This window comes from Melospiza melodia, chromosome 1, assembly GCF_035770615.1.
Source record: "Melospiza melodia melodia isolate bMelMel2 chromosome 1, bMelMel2.pri, whole genome shotgun sequence".
Lineage (NCBI taxonomy): Eukaryota > Metazoa > Chordata > Aves > Passeriformes > Passerellidae > Melospiza > Melospiza melodia.
The window spans coordinates 43,173,473-43,199,657 of NC_086194.1; the positions used below are offsets into that span (position 1 = coordinate 43,173,473).

At 43.2% G+C, this 26,185-nt stretch overlaps 1 protein-coding gene across 7 annotated transcripts; it reads left to right on the forward strand.

Moving 5' to 3' along the window:
- Positions 1 to 173: 173 nt before the first annotated feature.
- NOD1 (nucleotide binding oligomerization domain containing 1) lies at positions 174 to 25,592 on the forward strand. Of its 7 annotated transcripts, none has more exons than XM_063155500.1 (12): positions 174 to 290; positions 6,886 to 7,224; positions 9,075 to 9,249; positions 10,447 to 12,256; positions 14,281 to 14,364; positions 15,354 to 15,437; positions 16,978 to 17,061; positions 18,679 to 18,762; positions 20,791 to 20,874; positions 21,491 to 21,574; positions 23,632 to 23,715; positions 25,124 to 25,592. In XM_063155500.1, the coding sequence occupies exons 2-12, from the start codon at positions 7,009 to 7,011 to the stop codon at positions 25,194 to 25,196; spliced, it is 2,862 nt and encodes a 953-aa protein (XP_063011570.1). In that variant the 5' UTR covers positions 174 to 290; positions 6,886 to 7,008; the 3' UTR covers positions 25,197 to 25,592. The 7 variants fall into 7 exon arrangements, with proteins under 7 accessions (XP_063011570.1, XP_063011553.1, XP_063011580.1 ...); XM_063155483.1 differs by lacking the exon at positions 174 to 290 and adding an exon at positions 374 to 428; XM_063155510.1 differs by lacking the exon at positions 174 to 290 and adding an exon at positions 447 to 521.
- Positions 25,593 to 26,185: the final 593 nt, after the last annotated feature.

The following is a 26,185-nucleotide window of genomic DNA, read 5'->3' on the forward strand; positions in this document are numbered from 1 at the left end:
TGCTACAGGAACACGTCCAGGTGGGTTTGGAATGTCTCTGGAGAGGGAGACTCCAGAACCTCCCTGTGCAGAGTGCGTTGCTGATGTAAATAAAAACTGGTGATGTGGGAATGCAGCTGAAGCCTGTTTTAATGGATATACGTACAGTCAGTAGGGAGCGCAAAACTATGCATGAAGCACTCTGGAGTGTCCTTGCACGGGGGAGCTCGACCGAGGGAAATGGTCGCTGCCGGGGGACCCGGGCACCTCTCGGGGCAGGAGGGATGGCTGCGGAGGGCAATGCGATGCCGGTGAGGAGGGAGCCTCGGGCCATTCCTGCGCGGGGAGGAGCCGCTTCCCGCCGGGGAGGAGAGTCCGTGTGTGGGGCGGGAGGGGGTGAGGGAAGCGCCCGTGGGCTCCTCCCCGGCCTCCGTCCCTCCGCCGCCGCGGTGAGTGCCGGGGAAGGGCCGGGGCGCAGGCGGGCCGCTGGGGGAGGGCTGCCGGGTCCCGCTGTCGGCTTTCTGGGAAGCAAAGTTTCTGTGGTACGGCTGAAAGCCTTGCAAGGTGGGGGGGAAGGGGCTGCGCCGCTCCTGAGCTGGAAACTTCGGGGCTCCGTGGTGTTTCCTCAGGAGGGTCCGTCCCGCCCGGCGGCCGGCGCTGCCTGACGGGGAGCGGGAGCGGGGACGGGCGGCAGCGCCCGCAGCTCCATGGCGTGGGGACAGCGCCTCCTTACAAACACAGCGGCGCTGCCCGCCGTAAATGGTGCTCCCCATGCTGGCGGGCATGTGGCGCTCCTGAGGGCTGTTGGGGAAGGGCGGCGAGGTCCCATCGCTTCCCATCGCTGCCGTCCCGCCCTGGCGGCCGTGGCGGGGTGCAGTGAGCCTTTTGCTGCCCCGAGAGCCGCAGCGCAGATCCCAATGCAGGCATCTCACGGACTCACGGGTCACTCGCTTAGGCCCCGGTGCTTTGCCCGCCTCACCAGAAAGAAGCTGGAAGAGAAGGAGGCGGGAGCGGCTCGCAGGGCAGGATGGTGCCCGTGGCCTGGCCGTGATTCCATCAGTTCCGTGATTCCATCAGCTGCAGCTTTCCGTGTAGGATTCACTGCTTGTTGAATGTGAAAGTAGTAAATGATAATAGAAAAGTTCTATGTTTATAGACCACAGTAAATTGCCCCCTCCTTCTCTGTGTCTTAACAAAAAAAAAAATTCCCCAAGATTTCTCTGGTTGGAGAAAGATTCTTTGCTTTCTAGTAGTGGCTCATTATTTATTGATCTTTTCCCAACGGGAAGGAGTTACAAGGAAGCCTCATAAAGTCTTCCTGACAGGGGCTTCTTAATGCATCCAAACACTATATATAAAGTTATATTTCTATACAGAGGATTCTGTTAAGATATGCAGGAACAGAACCTGTGAGGGATGGGAATATTTCTGTCAAAGCCTGTGCCTTTTAAAGAAAAGCTTGTCATTTTACCAGATGGAGGCAGAAATAATTTCTTCTGTGTTCTTTTATATCTGTTGCTCTTCAAATAACTAGGGATGCTTACAAAAGCTTATGATACAGTCAAAAGAGACTGAGAGAAGGGAGGGAGGAAAAACCACTGAAAGATGCTGATTTCTGGGACCCCAGAGCGATGCAAGAGCACGAGTTGTAATGGATTTACAGGAACATGATGTTAACATACGGCTCCCTGGGCATTTATTGACATGTGTAGCATCACTGATGATAGTTAGACATTGTGAAGTGGGGCGTGATGAGTATGCTTTAATTCACACAAACAGAATAATTTAAGATCTGCCTGGAGACTCTGTACAAGCTCTACCAATGCACCATTTTTGCTATAATAATAAAGGGCTATTTTTTAGTACCTTTGGGAATACATTGCATTGCTTCTCATCAAACACGCAGACTTTTTGTGTAGCACACGTGCCCATTTGCCTCTGTTCTCTGCATGTTTTTTACTGTTCTTGAACTAAGTAAAGTAGCTGAAGTTCTTTTAAATGTGAGAGCTGCTGTGTGGAAATAGGTGTTTTATTCACTGATTATAGTAAATGACTGCTGTTGCATGCATGACATAAGATGTGGAAAATCAATCCCTTTTCTGTCTCTCCTAATGATAGCAAAAAGTTGAATTTATGCTGGCCTGACAGAGTCCAGATTACCAGGCATACCAAAATTTCCAGTTCTCTTGCTGTAATGACCCTGTAGCGAGTAACTGGCACTGTAAAATAGCTTTTCTCAGGAAACAAATCTGACTTGGAGACACAAAAGGCATAGGGCTCCATTTCATGTGAAATGGGGCATTGTTTTCATACAGCCACCTCTTGCAGAGTGATTGTGTTTTGAATGCTATGGACAGAAGGCTGTGCTAGTGGGGACTCCCCTAGCCCTGGGCTGGCGCCCAGGTTTGTGTGCTTCACTGTTGTCCTGCCACTGACTACCAGGTGCTGTGTCAATCCTGAAGATACTCCAGCTGCTGGCTGCAGGAAATTAGGTAGTAGCAGAGGACTTTTTTCCACGGGCAATTTAGAGGGAAGCTTCTTGTCAGGATAGCAGGACTGCAGAAGAAGTAGAATTGACTGAGTTTTCAGCTCTTCAGAAATATTCTAGATTGGTCTCAAATTAGTTGCTTTAACAGTTGTTAACTAATTTGCTCCTCGTATTGTCTTTACTGCATCATTCTACACAGTCTCCTTTGGAGCAGCCTGCTCAATAAGGACTCAATTCCCTAGCTGACCCAGAAGGAGAAATGTTTTTTAGCTGTTCTGTAAGATCCTTCAGCCCCTTTATCTACAGCATTTACCTTTGACAAGACCTTGATGCAATAAACCAGCACACTCTGTGATGCCAGGGGTCTTGCAGCACTGGAAGTGGAACAGGCGTCTCAGTTTTGTTAGAAGAAAGAGCTGGGAGATCTTAGTAAAAAGAGGATGTGAGGAGGGCAGGGCCAGGGAAAGTAGAAATGAATATATGCTTGCACAATGCTGAGAGCAGAGGGAACTCAGAGGAGACACGAGATAAAGTGCCAGTGCCTTCACTGCAGCTTATTGACATGGATTGTACAAAACCTTGCTGAAAGTACTGATGCTTTTACTGTACCTCTTACTATGACAAATTTCATTTCCCTGTTTCATTTCCCTCCTTATTCCTGGCCTGATCCCCATCTTGCTTCCTCTTTTTATTCTCAGTGGCACAGGTTTTTGATGGCATTGATTGCCACACTTGCTGTTGCTTCTCATATCGCTTCAGTCCCCATCAGCATTTCATTTGGCCAAGACCCTGTCTTCCCTTTCTTGGCTTTTACAGCTAGCTGGTGGGGAGGTATTCTGCTCTTGGGTTCTTTTTAATTCCTTCTAGTCTGTTTCCTGCCTTTTTCACCTGATGGACTTTGCTGCCCTCAAAATGGCTAACTGCATTTCCTCTCCAACATCATTGGCAGCCTCTTCAGTAAGTAATTGGGTTTTTTAAATTTTTCTTCTTAGGAACCAGAAGTGCATTCAGTTCCCAGATAGGAAGCTTCTCCCCATGAGTCTTTCTCCTGTTGTCTCCCCATTCTAGACTCCTGCTTCATTCAGGTGTCATCTGTCTTATCAGTCTCCATTCCTCCTTAGGTGCTCTGCTGTTTCAGCTACTCTGTCAAGCTTGCACGTCTTTCCCTTTTTCTTGCTCATTTCTGCAAATAGATGTGTTCACAAGCTGTTGCTGTTAGAACAGGCGATCTGTTTTGTCCATAACTTTATAAGAGCCTTAAGGTGTCTCTCAGAAAAATGATTTTACTCACTTTTTCCCTTTCAGAAATGGAAGGCAGTACCCTGAGGTGTCTCACATTAATGTGTATCTCAGTCTTTTCTAACAGCATCCCCATGACTGATGCAACTGCAGTCGCACAAATTACACTGGAATTGAATCCAGCATCTGGAGGGCCCAAGATAAGGCAAGGAACACTGTATGCACTCTAGTAAGGAAGTGCTTTCAATGCCTGTTTATAAGCTGCATAAGCATTTACCTTTAAACATACCAGATGTGTAACCTAGCTTTGTGAAACTGACAGATCCTTCCACAAGAGAGTTAGCAACTTTGTGTTCCCTCACTGAAAAAATCATATTGAAGCACTGTGGAAGCTGGGACTCTGCAGAAAGAGAGATGATGGGCTTGCAGATAAGCTGGAGACCTCATGTTGTTACACACTGGCCTCATGTTTTTAAAAACACTGCCAAAAGAACACCAACAGCACAAAGAAAGCCCTAGTGAAACAGAATCACATATGTCAAGTTTCTTCATACAGCTGTTACACTTTGCTATGAATACATGTAGCAGGAAGTCTTTCTGTTCAGCACCATTTAGTGTTCTGCTCTTCATCTGGTGTGGATTTTCTTAGTCTGTGAATTGTGGAAATTGCCATTTTTTTCTGACTTAAAAGGACTGATGAAAAGTACTAAGTACTCCAGTACTGGATGATGTGGGGTTTTGCACTAAATTTAGTATTTTCATTGAAGATACCACTGAGTACCTCATCATGCACAGAATTCATATTGCCAGTCCTGCCAATACCTGCTTGGCATTTTTGTTCTTTCTCCTTTTAGCCTCACTTTATATATCTTTCTGCGTGGTTTCTTGTTTCTCCATTCTCCTGCAGATCACCCTGTGTGAAAGGGAGCCTGCTCTGTCCTGCAGCATTTGTATGCACACCCCTTCCAATAGCAGCCGTGGTTTGTACTGAAATGGATGTAGTCAGATGCATCTTTGAGACCTTCTGGTCATTCCATATTTTTTGTGTTCTGTCCTGCTGCTGTATTTCTTCTTTCCTTTCTTGTGCTTTTTGTAGGTGGAACTGAAATAGTGAAAAAAATACTTCAATTTGCTTTGTACACTTGACATCATGTTGGTTCGTTCTTATGGTTTTATGAATATTTGTCTCAGTTCTTCTTACAAATTAGGAAGAAAGAAAATGCATTAGAACAACGTGGTCCTGGAATAGCCAAAGCAAGCAAGGAATGTTGGGTGGATGCAGTATCTTGAAAGAGTAGGGTTAATATTTTAATTGCACGTTTTAAGATGATGCTATCTCTTTAACTAAAGCCTACAGATATTTAAGGCTAAATTATGTTTTCAACATGCTCAGTCTTCATTTGCAGAATGAGCTTTCTTGAACAAAGAGATGTGCCAGTGTGGCTTCTGGAAAGCTGAGTGACTCAGAAATCAGCCACTTCCTCGGGTGGGTCATCTGAATGGGGTAATGAAAGCTTGATTTGTCTGAGTAGATGCAGTCACTTACTGGTGTGGTAAGAAATTCAGATTGCTTGGTTACATTCCGTTTGTTGGAAACAGTTTTGCCGTTTTGGGAGTTGGCTGTGACCCAGAACAGTTGTGCTGGGGATTTGCCAGGTCTCAGCCCTCGGAGAGCCCAACTCTTAATGCAGTTATCTGTGTTCATGCAGGTCAGACCCCCTAAGCTGGGACCTGTTGGGAAATCTGAGAGGCTAAGCTGGTTTGCCCTGCTGGTTTGACTGTAGATAGTTAGTATCACTAAAATGCAGTGGCATAAACTGTGTCTTTCTCCAGCATCAAGCAGGGGAAGCTTCACTGATGCAGACAGCAGCTTCTGATGTAGAAAACCTATAGAAGTGAGATTGTTCCAGTAGCAGGTCATTTAGAATTATCTGTGAACTGGCAAGGCTCAGTTATATCTTGACTGGGGAGTGCTGGGGAGCATTTGAGAAAGTTTGCCATCATTGCAAATGTCTTGGGAAACTGAGAATTTTGTAGCAGCAGTGTTGGCACATTTACAGAATTTTTGAAGGGTTTTGTCTTTTGGTTTTGTGACTGATATGACTGTAATCAGAATCTAAGAACATTCTTCCAGATATCCCTTGACCTGCTGAAACAACAGTATGTTTTAACTGTTACTGGGCGTTGTCAATCCTTTGTGTTGATCATGCAGATTCTCACTGTCTGTGTGGAGGTGATTCAGTTGAGATCTTGGCAAAAAATTAGCTTCCTGCATGTGAAATCATATGTGCAATTTGTACCTAAATAGTACCTAAATGAACTTACTGTTGAATTGTAATTTCAGTATAACTTCATGCCTACTATATGGTGGGCACGCTAACTAAAATTACAAGAAGCCCTGCTTTAGTAATAAAACAGAGAGCAGTCTGATCCTGATTCCTCTTGCTTTATGCCCTGTTGAGAAAAAATAGGAATAAATGAGCATCTAAAAAGAGCTCCCAAGAGGTGGTTTGGAGAACAAGGGCATACACTGTGTATGTATTTGCAGACAAGGAGAGAGCATTCATGTTAAAGAGTATGGTTTCAAAATAGCATCCCTCCTGGTGTTGGTGAACCTTGTATCCTTAGAAGCTAAACTCTTTTTTCTAGTTTAGCTAAAACTGCCTCAGAGTTCACAAGGCCTTGCTTTCAGGGACAGGTACTATATTTTCAGCTCTTCTTACAGTCTCTTGTTGTAGCAAAAAAAAACCAGAGTAAATTGCTACTGTAAATTAATTCCTCCTACAAAATTAATTGCTATGAAGTATAATTTTATTCTGTTTATTTCCTTGTCCAGATTATGTTTGGACAGATGCCCTGCTTAGTCTACTCAAACATTAAAAACTAATAAAAATATTAAATTATGCATTAGGAACAGGCAATTAATTAAGCAGATGCCAGTGATGGTGTTTGAGGCAAGCTAGAGTAAAATACTGGTAACAGAAGGGAGACTGCCAGTTGTAGGTATTTTATTTTTCAAAACCTGAACAAATAAATGAAAGTACCTAAGGAAGAAACGTTATTAAGAAGTTGGCCATGATACTACAGAGAGTTTGGGAGTATTCTGTGATGTCTAACTGAAGGATGTATGTGCATAGAGTAAGGTTTAAACTGAGGTTCTCTACAATTACTTTTTGCAGGCTCAGTGATGTGCAGGACATATTTCCTGTTTGCCTGAAGTTAAATCTGAGCTGACCTGTCACTACAAATGGACAGTTTTTCAAAGATGAGGCTTGGTGAAGCAGCTTCTTGGTATCTCAACGATGGAAGGCCAACTTTGTGCTAATGTGGACATTTCTGTGAAAAAGCCTCCAGAAACAAGCCCTCTGTCCTTCATTGCTTTGCTGAAGGTTCACCGAGAGCTCCTGGTCAGCAGGATCCGAAACACGCAGTGCTTGATTGATAACTTGATTAAGAACGACTACTTCTCCGCTGAAGATGCAGAGATTGTTGTCCAGTTTCCTACTCAACCAGATAAGGTAAAATTGTTTTTTTCTCTAGCCAGTGAAGTTCTTGGTTACTTTCAGTTTATCACCAGATTTTAAGGGTTCATCTGACAATTTTACATCTAGTGTGTTTTCTAATCTTTGTTGTTTTTGAGTTTTCCCACCCTGTTCTTCCTGGATGAGTATCTCCAGCACATCCCTTTCCAGCTCAGCTGGCACTGCTGGTTATGCCCGTTGGCAGCTGTAGGAATTTAGCAGGGTGATAATTGCTGTTCTGTCCCTCCCAGCTGTGGCTTTGTCCTCTGATAAAGATGTGGCCACATGGTTGTTAGAGTATAGCAAGGAAAATCTGCTTTAGGATGCTGTGGGATAGATCATCCTGCTGTAGGAGAGACAGAAATGAAATGTTGTTTTAGAAGTTAATGATTGTTTGTTGTCTGTGTGAACACCTTCCTTTCTATTTAAAGATGTATGTACCTTGTAAATGTTTCTGTGGAAAATTGATGTATCCTGGCATATTTGGGGTTTTAATTCATCTTTGGACATCAGTAGCAAGAATTATTCCCTTCATTAGGAGAAAATTACCATTTACACAGTTGGTCTTTGCATGGTAGCTTGAAACAGCTGAGGAGATTGTTTCCCAGACCAACCAATGAGGCAGCTTCAGAGCCCTGCCACAGTTAGGGGCAGGCAAACCATAAAAAATTCAAAGACCTTGGACTTCACCAACAGTGCAGATTTTCATAAAATAATCATTCTTTCTGGCATATTGAAATGGTAACACAGTGCTCACACTGTGTGTAGGGTCAAAGCTGAATAAATGCACACTGTATGATTATCTCAATTTCTTATTGTTCAGCATAATATGCATGGTTGTATGCAAAGCTGAGGGGGAGGCCATGCATCAGGAGTCTAAGCAGAGACAGAGAGCAGGTCACAGTAGTGTAAGTGAAGTGGACTCTGTGGGAGCTTCTCTGGAAGGCATAAAACTGCTTTTTAGAGCATACAAGTTGTCAGAAAGTGTTCCATGCTTTGCTGTGCTGCATGTACATCACCCTGATTTAAGCTCACAAGAGACCACAGTCTCTGGAAACCCTTTGTCTGGTTTAGAACTGCATTCTTCATTCATTTCTAGCAAGGGGATCCTGACATTCAAAATGTGCCTCCAGATGACTTCTCTGTCTTGCAGAGAGTTTTGTACTAGGACTGCCTTGTACTGGTGCACAGAGATCACCCTCTGCCTTGCCCGTGGAGGTGACACTTTGTGCTGAGCTGCTCCAGCCACTGCCTGGTAGCCATTGGTTTTGGTAATAACTGCAGGCAGAGGGGCCATTGTACAGAGGGAGCCTGGAGAATTGAGTTGCTGTGTTGGAAGGAAAAGTTGTAGGGTTTTGGCTCAGCGTTAAGATCCAGGGAGGGATTCAGCCTATCCTGCTCTGAACCTGGCTGGATCCTGAGGTAAATCCAAATGTGACTAGAGTATTTACAAAACAGAGGGTGAATTCAGGGCACTGAGAAACCATCTCTATTTTCATTTTAAACAGCACAGGGTTTAAAATACATTGTGTAGTCAAGCTGAGGAAATCCTTTGGTTTCCCCATTGAGGACTGGCATTTATCCATTTTGTTTCTGGTTAGTGTGATTGAGCTGCAAGTTCAGACCTTAACTTGCAGAACCAACTCTCTCACAGCACTCAAACACAAATGGCACTTGGGTTTTGTGGTGGCTCCAATTCAGAGCTGGATTTTGATTTCACCTTTCTGAAGCACTAGCTTTGATTCTGAACCCCTGGTCCAGCCCAGAAAGGATCCTAAAGCAGCTGACAGGTATTATTGTGATAAAAATGCTGTGTATCAATGATCCTTCCTGTGGTGTTTCTTCAGGTTCGCAAAATTCTAGACTTGGTTCAAAGCAAGGGAGAAGAAGTTTCGGAATATTTCGTCTATGTCCTGCAGAAAGTCACTGATGCTTACTATGAGCTTCAGCCTTGGCTGGATGAAATAGGGTACAAGCCTTCAGAGAATATTTGTAGTAAACCTGTGGTAAATACAGATCCAGGTAAGGCCATGCATCTCTATCCCTTCCCTTAGAAGTGCCCTGCTATGTAGGAAGCTCCAACCAAGTGACAGGAGAGTAAAAGTTTAGGCAGGCACAGCCAGGGAAAATTAAAAGGCAAAATTAATTAGCCAAATTATAAGGCACACTGTATAACACAAGGGTGATTTTGATAAATTACATCCTGTTTTGTTAAACTTGGGCTCTTTCTGCATTTGGTTGTAGGTATGTAACACAATGGCAGAACCACCTTGTGCCAGCTGTAGTATTTTCTAGGCCTCTACTACAATTTATTAGCAACATTGTGATGTTTTGGCCATGGACTAGACAATATTTCATGATGAGGACAGTCAAGCAATGAGGCAGGTTGCCCAGGGAGGCTGTGCAGTCTCCATGGGGGTTTTCAAGATCCAATTAGACAAAGCCCTGAGTAACCTCATCTGATGTCAGAAATATCCCGTTCTCAGCAGGGGGTAGGACTAGACCTTCTGAAGTCCCTTCCAACCAGAATTATTGTCATCCTAAATGATGATTTTTAGCAACCCTAAAAATCAGACTTTAAGTATGCAGTAATTATTTCCTCTAGAGAGGTTTTTCCATACTACATAAATATAAGAATTACTTTGTCCTCATCTGAAGCAAAGTTTCTGTTGAAAACCACAGGCCAACGTTGTGCAATAACTGAGATTCTCTTGTGGGGTTTTTGTCATCTTAAAAAAATCTTTGAGCTGCTTGGTACTAGGTTTCTAAAATGCATGGCTTCTATTTGCAATAATATGAATGGCTAAAGAAGTTAGGAAAGAATAGCCACCTACCTGATACAACTGCAGTTAGTATATAAGTACAGTGAAATCAGTGACCAACAACTCCAACAAGCCTTTGCAGAGAGTTAAGCAGCCTTTGACAAAAGATCAGGGGTTTGGCTTTGAGTCTCAGGTGCAGGATAGTAACCCCTTAAACCAATGCAGCATCACTACTGGCTTCCAGGAAGTGGTGGCTCACATGTGACCTTTCTTTAGCACCTGAATTTCCCAAGTGGGTGATGATGGCAGCACAAATAGAATTAATCTGCCAAAGAACCCTTTCCACATTAGAATTACTTTTGTTTATAACCCCCTCTGAGTTCCCAAAGAGGTGGGTCAGTGTATACATAGGTTTTTAAATAATAGTCTCTTTAATAATAGTTCACTGTCTTTTTAGTTAGCAGGTATTGCCAGAAACTCAGACATGAACTGGGACGGGACTCCAAGTTTTTTATGCTGTACGCTCAGAAGGAGGAGATGCTGCTTGAAGAAATCTACTCCAACAGTATTATGGAGCTGGTCAGTTTTACCAATGAGAGTCTTGGCCAGGTGGGACAATTAGAAGCCCTTTTTGATGATGCAGTTGGGCTAATTAATGAAGATGGAGAGACTGTTTATGTCTACGGTGATGCAGGAATTGGAAAATCCATCTTGCTGCAAAAGATACAAAGCCTTTGGGCCAGGAAGGAGTTGGACATAGGGGCCAAGTTTTTCTTCTGTTTTCGGTGTAGGATGTTTAGCTGCTTCAAGGAAGATGAAGCCATATGTTTGAAAGACCTGCTCTTCAAATATAATTGCTACCCAGACCAGGACCCCGCAGAAGTGTTCCATCACATCTTGCAGTTCCCTCATACAGTTCTTTTCACTTTTGATGGCTTTGATGAGATCTATTCCAGCTTTGATCTCAGCAGCGTACCTGAGGTATGCTCACCCAATGAACCCATCCACCCCCTGGCACTGCTCGTAAGCCTTCTCAGAGGAAAGCTTCTTAAGGGATCCAAGAAAATTCTTACTGCCAGGACAGGAACTGAGATCCAAAAAAACATCATTAGGAAGAAGGTGTTGCTCCGTGGTTTCTCCAGGAATAACCTGAAGGAATACACAGCTATGTTTTTCAAAGATGAGCAGCGACGAGCACTGGTGTCAAACCAGTTGGAAGCTAACCCAAATCTCTGCAGTTTGTGTTCAGTGCCTTTATTTTGCTGGATTATCTTTAAATGCTTTGAGCACTTCCACTCCAGCCAGTGGTTTGACGGCCACGAGCTCCCAGACAGTTCTGTTACATTAACAGATGTATTTCTGCTCATGATTGAAGTACACCTGAACCGAGCAGTGAAAACAAGTTTGCTGAAGGGCAATATCAGGAGCCAAGCAGAGATGTTCAAGTCAAGAAAGGAAAGTCTTCTAGCTTTGGGTAAAATGGCATACAAAGGGATGGAGAACTCTTCCTTTATCTTTGAGCAGGAGGAAGTCTCTTCGGCAAATATCTCTGAAGAAGATTTGCAATTGGGCTTTCTCAGGACAGTTAAAGGTTACAGTGGCTGTGACAGTCAGGCCACTTATGAGTTCTTGCACTTAACCCTTCAGTCTTTTTTCACAGCTTTATTTTTGGTTATGGAGGAGAAGGTGGGTACCAAGGAGTTACTTGAGTTTTTCAGTGAATGTTCTTCCATGGAGACTGCCCAGCCTACTTGCCTTCGTATCCCCTGGCTGAAGAAACAACTAGCAGGGGAGGATCCTTTCCAAAATAAAGAACACTTTAATTTTACCAACATGTTTCTTTGTGGCCTGCTTTCTGGACCCAGGCAGAAGCTCTTCAGACATTTAGTTTCACCTGCGGTCATTAAGAGGAAGAGAAAAACACTCATCACATACCTTGGGGAGAGCATGAAATCCCGCCTGAAAGGCTACACTCGGTCCAGGCTGAAAAGCTACAACCAGGTGCAGGTGCAGCCCAACTTTGTGTGGATGTTGAGGTGCCTGTACGAGACGCAGAGTGAGAAGGTGGGGAGGATGGCAGCCCGCCGCATGCACGCCAACTACATCAAGCTGGCCTACTGCAACGCCTGCTCTGCCGACTGCAGCGCCATTTCCTTCCTTCTGCACCACTTCCGAAAGCGCCTGGCTCTGGATCTGGACAACAACAACATCAATGACTATGGAATTAAGCAGCTGCAACCTTGTTTCAGCAAGCTTGCAGTCATCAGGTAGGGGTCTCTGTATGTAAGCAGGTTGTTATGTATTCTTCGTTTATTCCACAAACCGGTGGGCTGAAGGAATTGATCTCGCAAGTGGAGAAAGAGGAGGATCAGTGCTGCTGCAAATTAATGTTTCAGATCTTCTGAAATCTTTGTTCATTTAGTCACAGGAGCAGAGATAAGCTGTGGATTTGGAAACCAAAATGGAAAGGGTGGAAAGAAGTTCTTAGAAGCACAGACTGTTTAAACCTGTACATTTAGTTAGCTCCATCTCAAATTGTTTTGTCTCAGAAGAGAATTTTTATGAGAGAAGGTGCTTAAAGGAAAAAGGAAACAAAACAATCTTCCATTATCTGAAGATTGCCTGAGGCCATTTCTGCCCTTGATCATAAGGGGTAAGGGAGGACCTCCTAATCACAATAACCCTTGATCAGAAGCTCTGAATTTCTTGCTTTTGCATCTTGTCCAAATGTCTGGCTTTCATAGGACAAAAACTATCATATACATCCATGAATGAATGTAGTTGGTGCCTTCAGATGTGGTGTTTCCCCTGAGGTGTTGTGAAGGGAGGACATGGCTTTGTGTGAACAGGGAGAACTAACTCCACGTCTGACATCACAGGCCAGATTGTTTCACCTCCAGCCATTTGAGGTTGTACCATGTAGATATATCTTATTTGTCCAAACATTTAGGTGCAGTAAATCAGGATCTCTTTAAAAGCTCCTTCAGCCCCATGAGAATATTTTTTAACAACTGGTTTTATTCTTCCTGTTTGGCTGTGCCTTGCCTTGTTTTCCTCTAGGAATAAATCAAAGCCAGTGACTCCTGTTTTTTTCCCCAGTGATTTGCAAATTGACTGACCTCCCAGGAGAAAGCAATAAGGAAACTCCTGGGGAAAATGCATAAGTATGTAAGAAAAAACAAAGAAGCAAAGGCCAGCCTTTCATTCTTCATGCCTATCATGTGATCATGCCATACACAGTGTGATCCTAACACCAAAACAGTCTTTTAGGTTGCCCTTTTAGGATCCCTTTATGGATCTTCAGATGTTGGAACTTTTATTTCTAATGAGCAATTTCTGCAGGTCAGGAAATGTTGTTTCCAAGAGCTTAACTATCCCTTTCAAAGAAGCAGGCTGCTGTCCTGATCTGTAGAAATTGGCTGATTTCTCCTGTGTGCTGCTGCATTCCAAAGGGACCAGGTTGCTAACTAGCAAAGGCTAGGGTGGCTGTTGGTGATAAGGGACTCTCAGCAGGACATCCTCAGGTACTGAGTTTGTGTGCAAACTAAATGTGGTCAAAATGTTTTCATAGGGACAGCTTTACCCAGAAAATGTGCTTGATGGCAACTGGAGTGCTTCATTGAACCTGTCCATAAGGTGAAAAAGCTTGAGAAGTTTCCAAAAAAACCCCCAAAACAACAACAACAACTAAAACCCCACCCCAAACAACTGTGAGACGAAGCATTTTTGTTCTGTGAATGACTGATATTGATTTGCTTCATGTCTGGCTGGGGCAATAAAATTAGAAACATCTAGCACACCCATGGGAGCGCAGTTCTGTTTTCTGGCCAGGGCTTTTCACAACCTTTATTTGGTGAAGCCTGAATGTGTTGTGACTTTCAAGATGCCTGGCTTTCACTATGTACTCAGAGAGAAGATTGCAAGATTAGTAGTTTGGACAGCTTGCTTTTGCTAGGGTGTTAAGCAGACTTTCTTCCTGGAATCACAGTAAGCACAGAAGGAGGGTGAGATGTTTATCTGGAGTCTGACTTCCTACATTTTATTGTTCTCAGTTCTGTGGACAGCTTCCAGAGCATTACCTAGGAGATCTGGGGCTTTCTGATTTTTATCAGTTTTGGAGTGAGCCACATGAATGTGAGCTCACATTTCCCTTAACAGCTTTTAATATGTGGCATAAGGACCTGTTAGAATATCAGAGGAAAATGCATAGGCCTCCAGACATTTGTTAACTCACAAGTGATGAACGTTTCTAGTATGTATTGATTCAGACTTTTCATTCCCTTCTTTCCAGGCTGAGTGTAAATCAGGTCACAGATCACGGCGTGAGGATCTTGTATGAAGAACTCTCCAAGTACCAAATTGTGTCTTTCTTGGGGTATGTAGCCAGCTGGGAGCAAAACACTGAGCAGTGATACTGGAAAATAAAACTCTAAAGCTGTCAGCACTGACACAGCAGAGGTGGGGTGGAAAGTACTGTTTCAGCAAAGCAGCTTTTTGTGTCAGAAATGATTCTGTGACAGTTCACTGGGACAAGGACCACAGCCTCCTCTCCCTCACAGCCTCCTGCTGGCATCAAAGCCTTCTGTGGCACAGTGTGCACCACCAGTTAACCTGCTTGCTAATTTTTATACTGAAAGCCTTCTGCTGTGGAAGGGATAGACTGCAAGCAAGAGAGCATGTGTAGTTATAGCCTGCTGTTTTCTCCACTGTAAACTGATTTATTTCAACTATGCAAAGCAGATACAGCTTGGTAGAGACTGCTGTCAGCAACATGCAGTTTCCAGTGTCATGTTCATGATACCAATTTCTTTCAAGGGCTTAATTAGTTCTTAATGAAGCTGAAGCTGGAAGGCACGTTAGCTCTGACTTCCTGCTCTTGGTTAAGTAGCTACATAAAAATGACTTTTTGAAAGATAAACATGAATACCAAGAATAGCTTTTTTCCTCCAGTGCCCTAATGTAAGTACAACTGCTCAGGTATCTGCTCTTCAGTAATATTTGCAAGGGGATTTTATGACTTTTAAAAGACCAAAAGTACATTATGGTGTTTTGTCTTTTGACTTATCTTCTGGCAATATTATTTCTGTACTAGCACAGGAATAAAGGGAAACTTTGTTTGCTTGTGGAGACCATTTATTTAAAAAATATATGTAAGTATTCATGATTTGCAGTCTGGTCTCCTTATATTTTATATCTAGCCCATCACAATATGAATTATATATCAAAATAGAAACACAAGCAACTGTGAATATGTACAAAGCTGCACAGAAAAGATAGATGCTATGTGTGCATCATAAAACATTCAGGTTGTAAATATTTAACAGCAGTAATAACCTATTTTTACCAATGTGATTTTTCTTTAAGCTTATACAACAACCAAATCACTGATGTTGGAGCCAAATATGTTGCAAAATTAATTGAAGAGTGTTCAAGCCTGGAATATGTTAAGTATGTTGGGTTTTTTTTCCTTTCTACACTATCCTAATTAAGCAGCTTGAAAGGAGAGGAAGAGTAGAAAAAAAGAAAAAAAATGTATTTGAAATAAAATATCATTTAGGTTGTTGTTGTATATTTGCTTTGCAGTAGTCTAGCAGTGGATGGCAGCAGGTGAAACTCTTGAATCCATAGTCTTTTCTGGAATACAGTAGTGAGTTAAAGGAGTGCATGAAACTTGTTCTTTACCTAAATCCAATCTGAGCACCTGAGCGAGGCTTAAGCTGTGCATGGACCTTGCTGCTGCTTCCAGCAGGCAAATTCCCTTGGATTCAGTACCAAGCTTTTTAGTGTCTGACCTTTTATGGGCCACTGGGGTCGGTCTGTGCTGGTGTCATACCTCAGCTCTGGAATTCCCCAAATTCACCTGGTGACTTGTTCCCTTTAATTCCTGGAACTTCCCCAGATAAGAGTGTCTGGCCATGCACATTGGTTGGACATAATGGTAGATCATTAACCAATGGTTTAATTGTGACCATAGCAGAAACCAGAGGTAACTGCAGCAATGTCAGCTTTGGGAGGGAATGTAGGAACAGGCAGCCAGGGAATCCTGGGTTCTAGTCCTTGTTCTACCACTGACTTGGTCTGAAACCCCACTCTGGCCATATCCTTCCTACTTGAAATTTTTGCAGAATTTTGAAACCCAGGCGCACTTAGTTTTTTCAGCGCTTTGACAGTGCTTTGCTTATTTAATGTAGCTTTCACAAAAAAAAAAACTGTTGAAGGATGGTTGCATTCAGGCTACATAGTAACCCTAGAGGTTATTTTGAGATAGAGTGCACATTCATGTGCCCAAAGTCAGCCAAACAAGACAGTTTTATGTAAATGTAGTGGCTTGGGGGGAGGGTTGGGGGTTTGGTCCGTTCTTTAAATTAATCTATATGCAATTATCTCTCCCTTGAACTCCAGCCATTTGATATCCATGTAGGCCAAAAATAGAAGAGGCCTTGTGTAAAAGTCCAGCCTGGGACTGACTGGTGCACTGACCTGTGCCACTGCCTAGAGCCTGTGCTTACAACAGAAAGACTTGAAATTATTGCAGTCTGTGCCTATCAGCTGCAGTCTGCTCTGGAAACACACAGTCAAGAAATATTCTGTTCCCTGTGGCATCATGAAACATGCTGCATGTAATTCATGAGCTCTGTAGCAATTGCTGATTGTATGAATTATATTAAAAACAAGGCCAGTGTCCTTGCCCTGAGGTTCAGTTCCTAAAGCTCATTTCTATCATACTGAGCACCAAACCAAGACTCTACTGCAGTACTTCTGATTTAGAGGGCTGACATGCAAAACATGCAAAAGACAACATAAAATTATGTCTTTTAGTCAAAGGTCAAGTACCTGAGTATTTTTTCACTCTGGGTTAATCTTTGATAACTGCAGGTAACCTGCAGAGTTAATTAGCCTTAAGTACTTGTGTGGCTTTCTGAGCTGGTGTTCTGATAGCTGCACAGTTGTAAGTGATGCACCTCATCAATTTCTGTACTTTGTGCAGAATAGGAGCAAACAAAATAACGAGCGAAGGAGGGAAGTGCCTTGCCCAGGCCATCCAGAAGAGCAAGACAATGTTTGAAATTGGGTAAGTTCAGTGCTAAAGAGCAGAAGTTAGGGCTTGGTCTTGGCCAGGCACCTGTAAATCCCTTATTGGGGATTTACAATATTTTCATGATTGCCTTCTCTCCTCCTTCTGTTCTTTCCCTCCTCAACAACAGCATTAGAACAAACAAGTGTAGAGGCATAGCCACATTTTTCATGGAAGAAAATGCTGCTTTGTTGTTCTTCAGTTCACTCAATGTTGGCTTGGATTTTGGTATCTGTTTTTTTCTTTTTCACTGTTCTGAAGGAATCTTAAAGGAGAAACAAACAAACAAGAGGACAGTATATAGAGCTAGCCACTTCCTTTATGGCAGCACAACTTCTTTAGAGATACTTGGTTATTTTTAAGTCTGTGTGGTTTTATGACAGTTGGCACTGCATCTAGTTATTGAGTGTCACTGTTACACCTGTCAAACCTTCTGCATCACATGCTGATAAAGTTGTGAGCTGGGACAATAAAAGGGTATTCACATCGTCCTTTTCCCTTAGGCTGTCCCTAAGTGCTATTACTGGAGAGAGCTCTGCATGTACTCCAAACCTTTAGTTCCTGCCCTTTTTCTCAGGAAAGGTGCTAGGTTTGATTTATTTTATTTATTTTTTCCTCTTCTGGCAAATCCCAGTTTCTCTCTTCACTCTACAGGAGAACACATTTCTTAAAATTTAGTACTTGAATACATGGAATTAAAACCTCTGCTTGGCCATTGTGAAAATCACAGTAGCTGTGAGACATAGAAACTGGATGTGTACAATCAGATTTTTGGCCTTTAATTTTGTTGTTCTACAACATTTCACAAATACAGTGAGCAACCTGCACACTTCCATATAGCTGGGTCTGGTGTGCTGTACTTGCTGTAATTTCAGTGAAGGACTCCTATTTTCTCCTGTGGAGGAAATGATTACTCCAAATGGACTTAGGGTAGCTTGAACAGAAATGTTGAAATAGCAAACTGCACTGGCTCTGGAGGACAAGGAAATTCTGGGGAACTTACTGGAAGTCCATATGTTTAGATACCACAGAGCTCAATTGATTTTAAAAGAGCTGTCAACTAATTACCCATAAGCTGAGTGTGGCTCTGAGTCATCAAGCCAGGATCCCTGTAAAAAACCCAACAACACAGACCTCAGCAGAGGTGTGTTTCAAACCTTTTAATACAGAGTGAATTTTCAAAGTGGTTACTCTGCATGGAAAGGATTTGACCAGGTACTCCTAGTTTCTGATCAAATCTCTCCAGCTTGTACCATGTTACCTTCTCTCCCATGATAACCCTTTGTGTAATCAAGGATGGTTTTGCCTTTGGAAATACTATTTCTTACCAGTGTGCAGCAAGGTGATCCCTAAAGATTCCTGCCGCACAGGCTGTCTCCTAGAGCTGCCTCTGTGCTGTGGCCTGAGGGTGCTGGTGAGTCAGCAGAGGTTACTGGTGCCATGTGCAGGCAGTGGAACACACCTGCCTCGCTGGGGAGGGTACCTGCCAGGTTCCCCACGAGCCTGAAAGGCTGGGAAGTAACCAGGAAGGAGGGGAGAGAAACAGGGAGAATGCATTGCCAAGAGTCAGTAGGGCAGCACAACTGATACCTCATGTTCTCCTCTCTTCACTAGGATGTGGGGTAATCAAGTTGGAGATGAAGGAGCAAAGGCATTTGCAGAGGCCCTGAGGAACCACCCCAGGTTAACAAACGTGAGGTAAAACATCAGCAGAGCCAGGCAGCTTGGTGCAGTGCTGCCTTTTCCATCCTGCTGTGAAGCAATGACACTCTTCCCACCAAGGGTTGGCTTGGAATGCCATCTGGTATTGCAGCCTTTGCTGTGCAGCCAAGAGGTCCCTGGTGCAAGCGAGAGGCCAGACTCTGTCAAAACGCCCTGTGCAGCTTTTAGGCAAGTTAAAAATACCACATGACTGGCATCCTTTCCTCTGTGTGCACCTCCTGCCCTCATGCTGCACAGAGGTCTGGCATTTGTGAAGGCACATGGTCAGTGGATGCCATTTTGATCTGGGAGCATTAGCAGGAGGAGGCACCAGCTGTCACACAATTGGGTTCCCAGTGAGCTCAGTATTAACAGCATCTATTGAAAAAGTGCAGCAGCTCTTACCAAAGCGCTTTGTAGGCCATAATATGAGGGGCTGGGACATTCTTACATTTGGGCTCATCCTGTGCTCCAGTGGAGCTGCACCACCACACATTCAGTGCTAGTGATATGTCATCCTCACTGGAGTTCAGGGATGGATCTCAAACCAGCCTTCTGGAAGCCATAACACAGGTGAGGTGGGAAGCACAGCAGAAACTAGCGTGTTAAACAGCCCATTCCCTGCTAAAATTTCAAATGCTGGCTGGGGATTTAAAGATTTGAAGATGTTTTGGAGTCCCTCCACACAGCTGGAGCACTGGGTTCATGGTGACCCTTTATGTTTGTCTCCCAGTTCCACTGGCCTCCAGGGTGAGGGGAGCAGGCAAGGCTCCTTAGTTTCCCCACAAGGTGGCACATGGCACTAGTTTCTTCAGAAATACTCTGGGAGTTTGGGGATCTCTGGAGAGTTTATTGCTGCCACTTCAGATCCAGGGATTTCAGAGCTGGTGCCTTGTCCTCTTTTCTGCAAGTGGGTAGTCAAGCTTAAAAATTAAAAGCTGAACAGGTGCAGTGACCTAGATATATTTAAACTTAAAAGCCATCTGAAATAGCCATCTTCCCATAATTGCACAATCCTTCCAGACGCATCAGACTTGAAAGAAAACATTTTGAACTTGAATCAGAGCTCAGGGATTCTCAGATGAGAGCAAATGTGCTGATGAATGTATTTGCAGAAATAAAGAGGAGTAACTGTGTTCTCTCGAGCTTGGGTTTGCTGGCATTTGTGCAAGGTGAATCCTCTGCTCTGCAGTGTACTTGCTCGTGGCTAATCTTGCTCCATGATTAGCATTCATAGTAAGCACCTGTGGTAGCTTTATGTGAAGACCAAGGGAAGATAATCCCTACTACATCAGTTTACTTTATTTGCCATTTTTAGGCCCAGGCATTATGGACTGAGAATATCCAGTTTAAGATGAAGCTAGGAGGGGCTCATGCCAATACATACTTGTGTTATTGCTCTACTGGGTTCCCCTTTCTACAGTTTTTGAGGCCTTGAATTATTTTAAGGGGGGAGATGCTTTCTGAACTCCTAAAGCCCAGAACATAACTTTGACTGGATGATTTTGCCAATGTCTCTTCAAAGAATGGAGGGCAGACTAAGGAATGTTTGTGGTTTGTAATGGAAAGCATTTACAAGCTCATCTCTCCATACACAAAGAAGGTGTTGTATGTAGAAGAATGAAGTATTTGGATGCCTGAAGGACTTAAAAGGACAAAGTTTCCACTTTGTACAGGGATGACAAACACATGTGAAAACCTGTGTGCTGCTAAGCACAACTCTTTGTCCTTGTTAAGAGCCTCAACTCTCAAAATTACTGAGTGCAACTCTGCTGTCAGTCCCAAGAGCACAACTCACTGACAGCAAACCTCGTGGACTGTTTGATAGACCTCACTCAGGCTGCAGACTGTGAACTGCTCTCACTTGTAAAAGTTGTAAGTGGTTTGTGAAGTATGTGAGCCTTTAAAACACACAAATGGTGAGCTGTACATCTGGGAAGCAGATCATCCAGGATATTCCCTGGTATTTGCAGTGGGAGAGCCAAGTGGTTCTGCTTATTAGACATTTGTATCTTTACTTCACAGTCTTGCATTCAATGGCATCACAACAGAGGGAGGCAAGAGTATTGCTGAAGCCATGCAGCACAACAACTCCGTGAGGATATTCTGGTAATTGACAGTGTGGTCTCTTTCTCCCTTGCTTCCTTTTCCAGAGCAAAATGCTGGTTTATGTCCTCCAATCCCATTGCCCTTCCTACTCTCCCTGCTCCTTCTCCCTGCCCTCATTCCCTCTGCTTTCCCTAGCAGCAAGCTATAAGGTATCCCTTTGGAAGAGTGTGGGCATGAGTAATGGATCAGAAGCACGTGTCCTTTGGGATACATTCCAGTGACCAGTGTCATGCCTCACTCTGCTCCCTCCATCTTGCTTTCCCCACCTTCTCTCCTTTCCATCATATGAAGTCAAGTTCTCTGTCCTCAGTTTTTGCACCTCTTCAGTGTTGTCTGTACCTTTTCCCACCACACCTCATTCACCTTTTAGACACTAAAGCATCATGAGAAAGTATCACTAGAGCATTGCTCAGAGAAATAAAGATCTGATACTCTTGTCTCTTTTACCTCCAGGGCTTCTCTTCAGTATCTCTTTGTGTCCAGCCTTTACAAATTGCTCAGGGCAGGAACAGCACATCCCCCTTTGGCTGTCTAAAGCTAAGTCACAGAAAGCTGCAAAAAAGGGGGCTGAAAAATAATGTCAACATCCTAAGTGGACATTTTCTCTCCCACTTAGGTTGACTAAAAACGAGCTGGATGATGAGGCAGCAATGAGTTTTGCAGAGATGCTGAAGGTCAACAAGAAACTGGTGCATTTATGGTGAGTTACATTCCACAGTGGCACAGGCTCTTTGGCAGTCACTACCTTAAAGCTTCACCTTCCAAGTCTATGTAGGTCACAGTAACAGCTTCTGTGCATGGTCTGGATGCAGCTGACTGCTTGTAGACAGTTCTAATGGGAAGTTAATAAAGCTGCTGTCTAGCATTTGGAACCTGCTTCCATACAGGGAAAAGTTCAAGCTGTTTCTGGTAACTTTCAAACTAATGATTGATTTCGTCTCTCATTAGGGGAACAGTACTGGCCTCAAAATCAAAAGTTTCAAAAAAACGAAAACCCAAACCCCCAAGCAGACAGCTAGAATAGAATAAGGTTATTACAATTCTTTCTGTTTATTATCATGCTATGAAAGTAACTCTTCAACCAAGAACCTAGGTGACAGACAGATACATGTCACATTTGCCTGATGCTTGCTTTTCAAGCTAGCAATACACTGATGCATGACACTCATCTCCAAGGCATCAATCCCCAGGAAACCAGGGATTATTTCTAGCAATCACAGTAAGACTTCTTACACTTCTAAGAAAACACAGCATTGGCTTTTCTAATCCAGAGGTTGCCAATGGATGGTGTTGGGCAGATGGGAGCTGTAAAAAAAAAATAGCCATCCATTCATCTCAAGTGATCAAGGGAACACCAGACATGGAGTCCCTTTGTATGCTTTAAAAAGATTTGGCTGACCACACTCCAGCACACTCCCTGTATTATTCCTAGTTCCAGCCCCTTAGGAAGCATGCTGGCTGTCATGGGTGCCAAGTACTCACAGCCTCTTTTGAAAGCAGCAGAAGCTATGGTGCCCATCACCCTGAAAATGAAAAGACAGTGGGGGAAGTGCTTGATTTCTTTGTGCACAGCTGCAGATATAATTCACTGAGCAGTTTGGGTTGAATTCATAATAAAACTTACCCCAGCCAAAGCAGGCATAGTAATCGAGATGAATGTCTTTGTCATGGCTCAGTGTTGTCCAAGGGTGTCTGCCAGTGGACAAATTGATATCCTGCTTTGTTGATTGCACCAGTGGATACCTCCAAAAGTGGTAACCTATATAGATAGTTGAACTTGAGGCTGAATTAAAGTCTTTCTCCAGTAGCAGAAAGACTGTACTGGATCCCTTTGCGTTTTGATTCCAAGTGCAGAAACTCCTTTAATGGGAATGCCTCCTTCCCTCCCTCCCTCAGAGATTGTTCAATTGTGTATTTTCAATTTTCAACCTCATCCTGAATCCCGAGGGTTTCATGCAACCAGTCACAGGGAATAGTACAGCTGTGGGGCTCACCATGGTAGACTGAAAGGTGAGTACTGAATTAAGCTAGGCTGATGAGTATTTTTATACTCATGCAGATGAGTGGCCTTTGTTCATCTTTAGCTAATGGAATGGTCTACAGTGGTTGATAAGAGTTACCTACTGTTTCATCAGTTTCACTGCTGAGGATCTTAGGTATGTTCTTTTTCCTTTCCTAAGCTCAGATGAGACATAATTTATAGCTGGTAAGTTGGCTTCACTGGGACTTGCACCTGCTCATACCAGAGTCAGAATCAGTGCTTTATTTTTCGAAGATCTTGTTGGTCTGATAAACAAGACTGGAATATTTGGCAGCTTCTGGATCATAACTGCTAAAACACTAGGCCTACACAGGGTCTGTACTCAGAATTTTCTGTACATCACTTAAAAATATCTCACAGTCTTCTTAGTAAGAAAGCAGAGCTGAGAAGTTTGTCTGTCTCAGTCTAAATACCACAATCTCATACCACTAGTGAACATAGCAGAAATTTGTCAGCTGTGTAATTAAAATTGCTCAGAATCTCCAGAATGGAACCACATGCAAGATTGAAAGGAAAAGATTAATGCTCTGAGCTCTGTTTCTGAAAGTGCATGTGGGACATTTGACCAATACTGTGTACCATTCTCACAGATAAAATCACAGTCATTTTCTTGTGGCAGACAGCTTTGCTCCTTAACGTCAAGCTGAGCACAGGTTGTGCATGTGCTGCAAATTAGTTTGCATGTTAGATTGACATGAAATGCTTTTTTTTTCCAGGCTTATCCAGAATCAAATTACAGCCAAAGGGGTGAAGTGCCTCAGCGAAGCTCTCAAGGAGAACACGACTATTCAAGAAATCTGGTAAATGTCCCTTTCTCAAAGGGTCACTTTGTAAACTTCCTTTCCCTTTAAAACCCTACTGGCCTTACTACTTCCCAGCCTAAAAAATTCAGAGCAAGTTTATGTGAGGCAGGGGTTGTAGTTCCAGCTGTGGATTTCAGACATGTAAAAAGCCACTGCCATTGAAACATTTCCTTGTGTGTTATGAATGTCAGGCAGTTTTCTTGGTTCACATCTGTCTGTACCACTGATTTGCAGAATCAGGGCCTGAATTTATAGACCCAGCTTTGCTTGTTGTTTATATTTTTTAACTTCTGAACATGTCCATGCTTTTCAGGACCTAAATGCCAAATAAGCAGGAGATGATTACCTTTAGTGAGCATTACTAGTCTGGTTCACAGCATTTGTGCTTGGATTTTTTTGGGCGGTGCTCCAAACATACTGGAAGTGCTAAGCTACAAGAAGATTAACTTTTTGTAGGATTTGTTTGTTGTAGATTAGGTGGGCATCACATAGTCACACGTGTACATTTAAGGCAGAAAGCCAAATATCACGTTCCCTCCCTCACCTCAGGGAGCTCAGGAGTCAATAGAACTGAGCTGGTTTTAGCACTGCTGTTTTATTATTGAACATGAAATTTATTTTTAAATATATGTATTTGTTTTAGTGAAAGGACACTGAATTCTTGCTTAGAAAGACAATGACTCACTGTCTGACTAGTGTGTTCCCTGGAGATGTGGAAGAGGTACTTTTTCCAAAAGCCACTGTCAGCTTTCGTCTACAGAAGAGGCATCAACTTCCCCTCAGATCATTCTGAATCTTCAGACTGAAATCTGTCTTTTGGTTCTGGCCTGAATGTTCAGAGGCATTCATTAACCCAAGTAATTTCATAAATCTGCATGGTTTAATGGATTTCAACATTTCAAGAGCAGCACTTAACCAGGCTGCTCATTTTCAGGGGTATAAGTATCAATGTAGATTATCTTTATGTAGCCAGAATTGAAAATTTTGCCATCAGTCATTTCACATTAATAATGCTTGAGTACTTCACAGAATTTTCTTACCATGTTGTCATGGAAGACACAAAATGCTCTGGAGACTTTAAATATCTTTAAACCAGCCCACTGCACAGTAAGAACCTTTGTCAACTCTGTGACAAAGCTGAAATGCAAACAGCTGGTTTCCAATGCCAAGTTCAGTTACTGGAGTTCAGGTGTGTGTTCAGGTTTTATTTCTGAGGGAGGAGCCTTGATCCTTGGATGTGCAGTGGGAACAGCAGTGCTGGATCCAGCCTAACACCCATTCCCAGTTGAGAAGCATGCAGCCCACGTGACATTTCAAACCTCTGCACCAAAGATGATGCACACAGATGATGGGAAATGGTCACTACCTTACTTTCACTCACATGCCTTTTGTTGTACTCCTCCAGCTTGAATGGGAACCTGATAAGCCAAGAGGAGGCCAAAGCTTTTGAAAATGAAGAGCGGATCATTTGCTTTTGAATGAGGATTTTCCCATTTTGCCAAGTTGGTGTTAACAAAGGCTACTCCTACACTCGGACTGCAGAGTTTATAAAGGCATCAGTCTACAGTGCTCGTGGCAGGAGAGAGATACACAATGAGCTGCCTTTTTATGAACACACAGCACTCCCTCAGCTCCATCCCTTACCCTGCCTGTTATTTTTAATCCTTTTGGTGAGTGGGAAGCTGTCTGGGTAAATAATTAATGTTTGTTTGGTGCTTTGAAGATGAAATGCAAAGTGTTAACAGACTAAATCCACTGGCAGGTGTATCCATTTTGATAACTGAGTTTAGATCTATTCTGTACAGTGATGTAAATAATCTGTTAACTTATTTATATTCATAAATAAAGACATACAAGTATGCATATACAAGAAAGGGTGCAAGATGCACAAACTCCACCAGCTCTGAGAATTACCTGCCTCAGAACTGAAACTGAATATACACAACTTTACCAGAAACAGTATCTATAGTAGTTGCTTGGTGTTTTGAACATTAATTCCTTCTTCCTGCCTAGAAATTAGGTCCCTCTTTCTCCACTGACTACAGGCAACATCACAGACACTACTTTTTTTTTGTTGTTGGGATTTTTTGGATGGGTAGGAACGGATGCATCAGGCTCAGATTATTTTCAGTAATCTTTTTGTCCCATATCAAAGCCAGTCCATTTTCTTTCATGCAACCAGAAGCCCTTGCTGCCATCACATTTTTTTATGGTAAAGCCATAACACGGGCAGTAAAGCACTTCTGCTTCACATTTCCAGAGGGCTGCATAGAAACAGCTGCCTCCTGTTTCCACAGTGTTTGTTCTGGGAGGGGGTCTGGAGAGAAATGTGAACAATTAATTAGCAGGCTGTTCATTGCCTTGGCTCCTGGCCTAGGCTCCGTGCTGGTGGCACTACACCAATGTCACGTTGCCCAGCATCAGTGGGGAGAAAGGACGATTGAAAATCAACTGTGTCAAGTAGAAA

Coding starts and splice junctions, on each gene's coding strand:
- NOD1 (XM_063155500.1), top strand. CDS start 7,009: ATGGAAGGCCAACTTTGTGCTAATGTGGACATTTCTGTGAAAAAGCCT. Junction 12,257..14,280: donor AGCAAGCTTGCAGTCATCAG/GTAGGGGTCTCT, acceptor CCTTCTTTCCAG/GCTGAGTGTAAATCAGGTCA. Junction 15,438..16,977: donor TCAAGCCTGGAATATGTTAA/GTATGTTGGGTT, acceptor TACTTTGTGCAG/AATAGGAGCAAACAAAATAA.